Source organism: Aricia agestis, chromosome 2 (genome assembly GCF_905147365.1).
Source record: "Aricia agestis chromosome 2, ilAriAges1.1, whole genome shotgun sequence".
NCBI classification, from domain to species: Eukaryota; Metazoa; Arthropoda; class Insecta; order Lepidoptera; family Lycaenidae; genus Aricia; species Aricia agestis.
Genome location: NC_056407.1, coordinates 5,406,317 through 5,416,578, shown reverse-complemented (window position 1 = coordinate 5,416,578; position 10,262 = coordinate 5,406,317). Strand labels below are relative to the sequence as shown.

General features: G+C 34.9%; 1 protein-coding gene across 2 annotated transcripts; it reads right to left on the bottom strand.

The window, feature by feature from the left end:
* Window positions 1-2,510: 2,510 nt before the first annotated feature.
* Window positions 2,511-7,841, bottom strand: LOC121739818 (AP-3 complex subunit sigma-1). 2 transcript variants are annotated; one of them, XM_042132396.1, is made up of 6 exons: window positions 7,643-7,841; window positions 6,964-7,055; window positions 6,180-6,291; window positions 5,609-5,788; window positions 4,485-4,592; window positions 2,511-3,391 (listed from the first exon to the last, which is right to left on the bottom strand). In XM_042132396.1, exons 1-6 carry the CDS (start codon window positions 7,709-7,711, stop codon window positions 3,101-3,103), a joined length of 852 nt encoding a protein of 283 aa, XP_041988330.1. In that variant the 5' UTR covers window positions 7,712-7,841; the 3' UTR covers window positions 2,511-3,100. The 2 variants fall into 2 exon arrangements, with proteins under 2 accessions (XP_041988330.1, XP_041988329.1); XM_042132395.1 differs by having other exon boundaries at window positions 3,280-3,415; window positions 7,643-7,839.
* Window positions 7,842-10,262: the final 2,421 nt, after the last annotated feature.

Genomic DNA, 10,262 nt, shown 5'->3' with positions numbered 1-10,262 from the left:
CCTGCATCACAGCTGCCCACGTTTTTTATCCACTGCAGTTATTACCTATTAGTATAGAACTATATCGAAGTTAAATAATTGAAGTGGGCTACAGCGTAACCGGAGTTGCAACTTGTCTTTTCTAATAACATTATTTGGACCACGGAGCTCAGTATTAGCTCCGTGATTTGGACGCTGTTAAGCATTAATTATGTAACATCCACAAAAAATTACGTATCCATTTAGTTACTTACAGTGGGTAGTTTTATATAAAACGAATGTAAATAATATGTACAAAAATAATTGGCTGGCTAACTGCGAGTCGGACTCGCGCACGAAGGGTTCCGTACCGTTAGCGAAAGATGGTAAAAAATTGTGTTTTTTGTATGGGAAAATAAAATATTAAATATTTATTTTATTTAATTTTTTTATTAGGTAATTATTAAAGAACAAATATAATTAAGAATTTTGTGAGTATTTCAAGTGCCTACCTGCTACCATTATTGATTCCGAGCAAAAAAGGCGAAAAAATTACTTTTATTGTATAGGAGCCCCCCTTGAATTTAGTTTTTAGTATTTGTTGTTATAGCGGTTATAGCCTTATTTTATTTAGTTTTTAGTATTTGTTGTTATAGCGGCAACAGAAATACACAATCTGTGAAAATTTCAGAAGTTTAGCTATAGCGGTTCTTGAGCTACAGCCTGGAGACATACAGACAGACGGACAGACTTCGAAATCTCAGTAATAGGGTCCCGATTTTATCCTTTGGGTACGGAACCCTAATATTGGTTTGTAAATAAAAAAAGATTTAATTCCTAAACAAAAAAAAGTGGGTTATTACACAAATGCTTAAAAGTTAAAACTCTTCTTTTACAAACAACAAATTGTTCCTCAAATAACATTATTTATTATTACTATTATTATTTTGCTTTACCAGCGGAACCAACGCTGAGATAAAGTAACTTTGTAGCGTAATGTTACGCATGCACAAGTACGCGAGTTGAGTGCGTGGAAAATCAGACCAACATAACCACATCATTGTCGAGGCAATTTGTTGAGACTTGAGAAATATCAGTATTATGTTATTTGTACAATGCCTATTGATTTTGCCGACTTTACAATCTTGCTGTCACACACGTCCATAATCCAATTGGCCTGTCCGCAGTCCAAAATATTTTATACTAGACGACCTGGCTAAATTCGTATCACTTCCCTCTTAATATCAACCTTCCCTGGACTTCCAAGTTCCACGCATAAATATTTAGAGACTAAAATCAGCTTAATCGGTTCAGCCATTCTCGATTTTTAATAAGACTAAAATTAATATGTATTTTATTTTAGATAGATTTCGTTTCCGTTCTTAAAACAACGCTGAGTTCTCCAAAGTCCAAACTCGTATACTTACCTATAAGAAGACATCCATACAAACATCCATACATCCTCACAAACTTTCCCCTTTATAATATTAAGTAGGAAATAGGATAGTAGAATAGGTTGAAAAACTTTTTTGTAAGGCCTGTAAGGGCGTGCAGTGTTCCAATTTATAGAAATAGCTTTTGAATTAAAATGGTATTCAAATACACTTCAAACATTTTTTTCCAATAAAGAACGAATAATTTAGAAACTGTATTCAAAGCCGTGTTCAGAAAAGCTATCAACGTTAAATAAAAATTATTACCTAATGAAAAATAATTATTCTGATAAGAAAAAAAAACGGTCCAATAGATTTTGTAATTTGAACATTTTTCACATAATTATTTTGTCTCTGAACTCTAAATTGTTGAAAAGCTAAATTTATAATAAATATTTTGTAAAGGCTATAGTTATTTATAGCTGGTACTTATTCGTAGATTCTTATTATATTGCCATACTCTGATTTAAGTAATAGTATAATATGTACATATTTATAAAAATAGGCAGCTTGAAGATTTTATGTAAAATTTAAAACTAATTTAACAGTTCGTTTTGGCCTCTAACTAAGAAAGTCATCAGCATGCTTGACTTAAACTAAATTAATGCCCTCTGTTGGGTAATAGTATAATTAGACTGCCTTGCTGAATACTTTTTGAAATCTATTCGACAACAGATGGCAGACTTGAATTTTTCAGCGCCATCTATTGGGTATTTTGTTAACTATAATAACGCCATCTAGCGTTATTACTTCGAGCTATATATTAACGCCATCTTTTAACTAATAGCAGAACTATCTCAACAGATACCTTTATCGTTGTTATAAAAGTACTATTAGGGATCTAAAGATGGCGCTTTTAATAAAACAACCTTTTTTTCGGGTTTCTTACCCAAAGGGTCAAAATAGAGCCCAATTACTAAGACCTCCTTGTCTGTCTGCCTGTCTCCAGGCTCAATAGCACTTGGTCGACTTTTTTATTGCGTTATATGGTTAAGATAAAATATTTTTTAAGTAGAGGAAGTAGAGAAACTAGTCTGAAAATAAATGGTAACCTTTTTTTAAGATAATATTTATTTATATTTTACTTAACATCTAGATACATAAAGAACATACCATTTAAAGGGAGTTATAAAATTTGGGAATGCATATTTTATTTAAAAAGAAAATCAAATTTCGTAACTAGACTTCTATAACTTCTTTAAACATATAAATAATATATTTTCATTGCAATTCAGTTAATATAAGTCTTGTTACGTAATTTGATAATTGAATAGGCTCATTCTTCATACTTATAATATCTAATCAATCTCAATCCTATTTTTTTTTTCATAATTCCTAAGTGCATGGTTCTAAACAAATTCAATTAAAATCGTCGCAATTTTCGTGTATGTGATGTACTGAGTAAACACGTAAAACGTAATCAGACATAATACATTGTAAAAGTACTCGTAGTCAAGTTTCAAAGCTCGCTCAATACTATGCTTTATAATTTGTGTACAAAATTTTTGTTTACAATGATTTGTCATGTTTTTTTAGATTCAAACTTTCGTTACAAGATTTATCACGTCACTAGTTTATTTGCATTTGTATGTTGATTTTGTGCAAAATAAACAGCCGCATAAAAAGCAGCAAACATCAGTACACATATTATAGATTCGAGTAGCTCAAAATTCATACCTACATTTGCAACCAAAGTAACTGTAATTTTTCTAATGCTTTCCCTTTTTCTTTTTCTTTCTCTTCTTCATATCATATTCACATACGGTCCCACTCAGATCCTGGTAACCATCGGACTTGTGGCTCTCGTAGTTCGGAAAGTTGATGCCCTCAGTCTGTTGGTAGTTCTCGGAGAAAGTTTCTGAGAACTTGGTGCTCAGAGACTCGGAGCCGAAGAATTTGTTGCCGATCTCCGCTTGGAGGTTCTGGTACTTGTCGGTGGTGGGGTAGAGCGTGTGGAGGATGTTGGTGGCGATGGTCACAGGCGAGGCGGGGTACGCCTGCTGCATCGGTCAGAATTTCAGATCCTGGAATATACAGAAGTGATTTGAAGGTTGTAAATATAAAAGTGGGTGCAACATGAGGACTCTATCACACAATAACGTTAGGAACCAGTGGAGGGCGGGCTCGTTATGACCCGTTTTGGAGGAGTTCGCGCACAAACACTGTGACACGAGAATTTGATATTTATTATTAGAAAGATTTTACACATAATGACAAATAAAACGCTTTGCTTCGCAATTTCCGTAAAAGCGAGTAACAACAACAAATACACAAACATACACATGACACCCACTCGAGATTCAGTAACTTCAGTAAGCAACTGGCGAGACGACGAGTGAAGAAACGGGCGGGCGTGGAGTTGGGGCATTCGGATTAGAAGGGGTTCGGATTATGGTGACGCCGCGTTAAAGTAAAAAATTGTTTTGGATATGTTTTAGATCGCTTGTTTTCTATGTGAGGCCGAGCCGGCCTCTCATAGAAAACAAGAAATAGAACAGAAATGAAAAGGGCGTAAGCGACAAAATAGTTTTTGTCGCGTAATTTAAAAACCATAAATATAAGCTATGGGCAAATTATAGTGTATGCTTGAACTAATCTAAGTACAAATTTTGGAAGCTTAAATCACTCTCTTCTGTTGGCTAAATTAGAATCCCTGTTTTTATAGAGGTATTTTTGATTAATTATTGTGTTATAAAAGTTGACCAATCTTATTATGCTATGGGTATTTCAAAGATAAAGACATGATGAATACTGACAATGAAATTTAATTTTAGTCATCATCAAGCTTTAGTCATTATTGAGAAAACATCGATATCGCTGCAGCCAAATTATCAAGGCGTCCGCGTCACCTTACAGAGGTCCTGCTGTATTCATTTTCAAAACGTAACTCCGATGACACGATGATAAGCAAAGATGTTTGGGAATAAGTAGTGTAAGGGCCGACGCTAAAACTCGCGCGGGCGCACGCTCGCGTGTGTATAAATGAAAAATAGTAGTAGCAGGCGCGTGCGACGGAGCGCGGACGCGAGCGACGACGCTGCCCATACGTACGCGCGCGTGCGCTCGCGCGAGTTTTAGCGTTGGCCCAAATACCTTGATGGCCTGCGGCAGGTCGGGCAGCTTCATGTCTCTCAGCTGCTGCGGCAGGTTCATGCTCTTGACCGCGGACACCGCGCGCGCCGGCGCCGCCGATATACCCGCCTGCAATACAAAACACAACACTTTGTTATAAAATCATAAAATTGGTAAAAATATTTGTCCGGGAGTTCTAATCCATACTACGCATATCTAATTAATTCATGTCACTGATAGATCTCTGTAGGTACACAATATCTCTGTGAGCCAGGGTCGTAGCTACCGTTGTATATGCCGTATCGATTATACGGAGCCTCCGGACCTCTATGTGAATTTTGGAACCCTTAGCAAAATCTTTACCATTCCTAAGGGTTCCTAACAATTTTTTATATGGGGCTTCGGAGGTACGCTACGCTTCTGCTGTAAGTTTATAAATTTTTAAAAGTAAGAGTTACAATATGTAATATCAAATACGGAAAATGAAAATTTTAAGAAAATTATTTGTGTAAAGTCGTAACGTATCTTAATTCGTATCCGTAATTCATTCTAGAATATGAAACATTTACAAATTACATGCTTGTTAAATAAAACCATGTACTTACATTGTACAAAGGAATTATGGGCTAGTTCATAACTCCAGTTCAGTTTAAAATGTATTTTGGTACTTAAAAAAAATGTTAAGGGTGGCTCTCCAGAAGTGCTGACAAAAGTGAAAAATAAATAATCGGCCAAGTGCGAATCGGACTCGCACACGAAGGGTTCAGTACCGTTATAGAGGAAAAATAGGCCAAAAATTGTGTTTTTATATGAGAGCCCCCCTTACATTTTTATTAAATTTAATTTTATTAAAGAAGACATACAACCTAAGGCCTTCATAAAAATTTCAAGTGCCTAGCTGTTGCCATTATTAATTACGAGCAAAAAAGGCCAAAAAAATAATGTGAAAATTTCAGAAGTCTAGCTAAAGCGGTTATTGGGTTACAGCCTGGAGACAGACAGACAGACAGATAGACAGACAGACTGACAGAAGGACAGACGGACAGACATTGAAGTCTCAGAATAGGGTCCCGTTTTTACCCTTTGGGTACGGAACCCTAAAAACCAGGGGCTGCTTTGCCCCTCAAAAATTTTGATTTATGTACCTCGGCCTTCTGCATCTTATTTTGCTCCTGCAGCCGGCTGAGGATATCGGCCATGTTGGTCTGCAGCACCATGCCACCCATCACCAGCTCGTCCAACACCTGGTGTGCCGCATCCGCGTGGAAGATCAGGTCCAACTCGCACACATTCTCAAAACATTTGTCCAATGTTTCTACAAATACCTGAAATTTTTATTAAACAAATAAGTGACTTTGAAATCATTATGATTAAAAATAATTTTTGTGTAGAAGGGTAATAAACATGGGCGCGGGCAGAAATAATTTCCAAGGGGTGCAGATTTTAGTTATCTTGCTTTTCTTTTCTTTTTACTTTTTACGAACAACAGTGACTGTCTGTTTACGTCAACAGAACACATTTAGTGCCGAAACATTACAAACTATCTTTATACGGCATGGTAATAGGATAACAAAATGCTTTTTATTTCAATAATTCCTGTTGATCCCGAGATTCCCAAAGGGTGCAAATGCACCACCTGGCACCCCCCTGCCGGCGCCCATGGTAATAAACATCCTTCCTTAGAAGTTTTAAAAGTAGTTGGATTGTAATAATTACCTGAATTAAGTCTAGGATACCAAGTTCACTCTCAGAAGAGTCAACACAGAACACAAAGTAAAGTGTTGCATAATGTCTGTAAATCAGCTTGTAGTCTGAGCCTCCGATAAGACTGAAAATATGTTAACAAAGCTAGGTATATGCCACAAACAACTTTCAGATCTCTTAGCTTAACTAGATGAGAAGTTGGTGCATATCGATAGTTGAATGAAAAAAGCAATGATATTCTATGTTACTAACGTAACTAGATTGGAAGTTTACGGTAGCAACGCGTTGCCACTTCGAAGATGCCTGCAGGCATATCTCACATACATAATGACATAACGAATATATGACTTGACATTGTCTTTTGAACAAAAAAGTGGTTACGCATTTCTGAGAATCTTTTGTAAGACATTGCTACTCTAGTATTTTAGAAACTCATTGGAAAAAAGTTACAAAGCACCAAATTTGCTATTTTTACAACAGAGTTGTTTATAGATTAATTTTTACTTTAAAAATCTTTCTGCCAAATAAATTCTTTAATAAAATATTGTTCAATATTATTGTAAGTCTAGGGGCCTGCTTTGACTAATCGAAAAAAATGTTGGTTGAGAAAAAATTGTTGATTTCGAATATATAAAAACCCATTTTGACCTCTAGTGTCGCTATCAATAACTACCAATTTCACTTTAACATTGCTACTTATGTATGTAGTTAAACAAATGAAATGTAGTCCTAAATTTTTATCCGATAACTGTTGTCATAGGAATAGGAATAACAATATTTAATTTTAAAAAAATACCTTCCACCTTCTAGAAAATTGCAAACATTGTCATCTCTTTTAGAAACCAATTGGAATGTCTCCTTTATTATCTGTTGTTGCATATCCTCATTCTGAAAAAAAAGTGACTTTTTTTAGTAAAAGTGATTTTCAAAACCAAAAGGATTATTCACTATGAATAATAAAAACTAAGGAAACGTAACTCCCACTTCAACCGTTTTGAATTTGGTTCCTTTTCGCACTCAAAAATATTGCAATGGCAACGAAACACTTGATTTACAAATTTACGAAATAAAGCCGTCACTTGTCACTTCTATATGTATTTACACAAAATTGTGTACCGGATACATGCATAAAGTATGCATGTATTCGGAACTCATATTGTAGACTCATGGACAATTTTTTGACACAGTTACTATTCCTTAGTTTTTATTATTTGTAGATGATTCATAAATATTTACTTATGTAAGAAAAAACAGGAGCTTGTTTTTAAGTCTCCTAATGTCATTATTATAAAGGGTCTATTGAACATAGCCCTAAAATAATTGGTTATTGATTTTCTCAATAAATACACTAATTTGCACTTAGTCATTTATGTGTATTCACATTCTATAGAGACAATTAATAGTAAGTTTTATAGGTTAACAATCAACTGTTTACTGTAATGATTTAATTCCATGAAATTATTTAGTGTACTTACAAAATATTGATAAAATTTAGATAGCCTAGGCTTCCCATGGTTGTTGAAAACTAAGATTGCTTTAATCATGTTTTTACTTTACTAAAATAACATTTATGATTAAAACGTATAATTATATTTCCTAATAAACTACTATTTTCAATTATATACAAGTAAAAAATAATAATTTGGAAATCCAAGAACTAAAAAGTGCTGATTGCAGCTGGCAAGTGCCACAGATCAGGGTTGCCAGATCAAAGACCGATCAAATCGCCACTTCGCGATAAAAAGATAGCCCAAAGTAGCCCAATAAAAAAGAAACACGGTAATTAAACGTAATGTCAATAAAACGTATGAATAATATTATATTATGCTACTGTTCTATTACATTAGAGTTATGTATTTACATGTAATTTTATCAATATTTTAAGGAGACTTGCTTCGTTTAATTCAAGAAGCTTATATAATATAACATAAGATTCTTGGTTTAATTGGATACTTGTAAATTTGCATTAGTGGTAACGAGTTGTTTTTATTTTTTGGGGTTTTTTTTCCCAACTATAAAAGTGACATTTAGCAATGAAAATCTATAATTCATAGTATTTATTTTAAAATTATGTATTTACGAAAAAAATCGAAACTCAAATTCACGATGATACCACCTCTTATAGAAAGATGTTGGGCAAGCGTTAGCGCGATGTAAGAGACGTAAGGCGCCATCTAGTATGAATTTTTGGAACTAACTTAATTTGAACAAATTTTCTTATTTTCACCCTCTTACAACCCTTTTTTCCAGTAAAAAAAGTAGCCTATGTCCTTTCTCAGGCCTTAGACTATCTGTATACAAAATTTCATTACAATCGGTTCGGTAGTTTTGGCGTGAAAGCGAGACAGACAGACAGACAGAGATACTTTCGCATTTATAATATTAGTATAGATTATCTATGATATCTACTGCCTCTCTCTCACAGAACACTAACACTCCTACCGGAGCTCTCTCTGCTCCTGAACAGAATGATATTCAACAGCCACCCACGCGGCGAACCACAGATTATGAGTGAAAGTGGCCGCGCATAGACAACGCATCGCTGCGTTCGTTGATATTATGGCCGCGTTCACGAAAATACAATAGTAGGCAGTAGCCCAATAGGCGATAAGTAAAAAACCGTGTCGCCCAACAGGCGATAAGTCGCCATTCCAAATTTTTTGTAGCTGCGGAGGACCGCAAAATAGCCCAATTGGCTACTTGTCGCCCAATCTGGCAACCCTGCCACAGATTACTAGTATATATTTGTAGAGCAAGTGCCAAATGTGAAATGTCAAAAAAAACAGATGACATGCAGGTGACAGAAGACAGCTGCAGTGTTGTCACATCTACCAACTTTATGGTAGATCTACCTATAGTCTGTCAAGAAAGTGAAGAAATTAAAAAGTGGCAACATCGTAGTGTCATCCCTGTTTACTTAGATTGATTTGACACTTTTTAATTTCTTCACTTTCTTGACAGACTTTATGGTTCCACTAAGGGAATACTGCAATTAGTTTAATCAAAATCGGTTCAGTAGTTTTTAGATACGGAATTTTAATTCTTAATACAATTTTGAAGTCAGTTAAGAGGAGTCCACACCGCCGTTTTTCCATACAAACGTTGTCCCCTTTTTCCTCCCTGGATAATGCCGGTAGAATTATAATTTCTTCCTGAATCCCTATATTGAGGGATTTTCATTTATATTTTTTAATTTTAATTTTAACAATCTTAACTAGATGGCGTAAGGATAGACACTTCTAGATTTTCTATTGGTTCCTCACCGATCTGAAATTATCTGCAGGTTGGCATCACTGACTACATATGGGTTGTGTTTCCAAAAAATATCAGTGTACTGTCAAGTGTGACATAAATCAAAACATCTTAAACCTAAGCGATCATTGGCCTAATCGATTAGGCCAGTACACTGGTAATAATTTAGGAACATGCTGACATAATAAAAACTTGTCAAACTGAAACTTGACAACTGAAAGAGTTTTGGCGGGCTTGTCACTTTCAAACTTCTTCTACTTTTTTTTGTTGGTGTGGTTTTTATTATTTTTTCCCAAATTGTGGTTTTTGGGTTTTTGATAGGTATTCATTATTGGTAAAATATTAGCCATTAAATATCCGTTATCTTATACAAGTGCAGGTATGCTGTTGTCAAAACCAAAATGTATAATTCCTGTGACATTTGGTGTGAATATCGGTAAATAGGGCTATTTCTTCAGTGAATTTTAGCTAAAACATCGTTATAATAACTTTATTATCCTATTCATTGAAATATTATTGCGTCTTTTTCAAGTTTTACATTCTTTTGCCCAGTTTTGTAGCAATTATTGATGGTATTCCCTGGTATTACCGATAGTTGTCTACCCATACGCCATCTAGTTACTAAAATGGAAACTGTTTGACAATCAAATTAAAAATATAGGAAAAGCCCTCATTTAGTTAATAAAAAAGATATGAACGTTCAAAAACCCCGTTCAACCCCGAACGTGCAGTTGTGACGCCAACTGCAAGTTTGCTTAGTTATTTCGTTTTGAACTTCGACCGCGGCCGTGCCTATGTTTCCCATAAAAATATAATATACTGCAATTGATTGTGTTTTCAGTA

What these genes read in the sequence shown, in the direction of transcription:
- LOC121739818 (XM_042132396.1), bottom strand. Translation starts at nt 7,711, where the DNA reads ATGATTAAAGCAATCTTAGTTTTCAACAACCATGGGAAGCCTAGGCTA. An exon ending in CTAAATTTTATCAATATTTT is followed by an intron (nt 7,056 to 7,642) that starts GTAAGTACACTA and finishes CTTTTTTTTCAG; the next exon opens with AATGAGGATATGCAACAACA. An exon ending in ATAAGATGCAGAAGGCCGAG is followed by an intron (nt 4,593 to 5,608) that starts GTACATAAATCA and finishes TTTGTATTGCAG; the next exon opens with GCGGGTATATCGGCGGCGCC.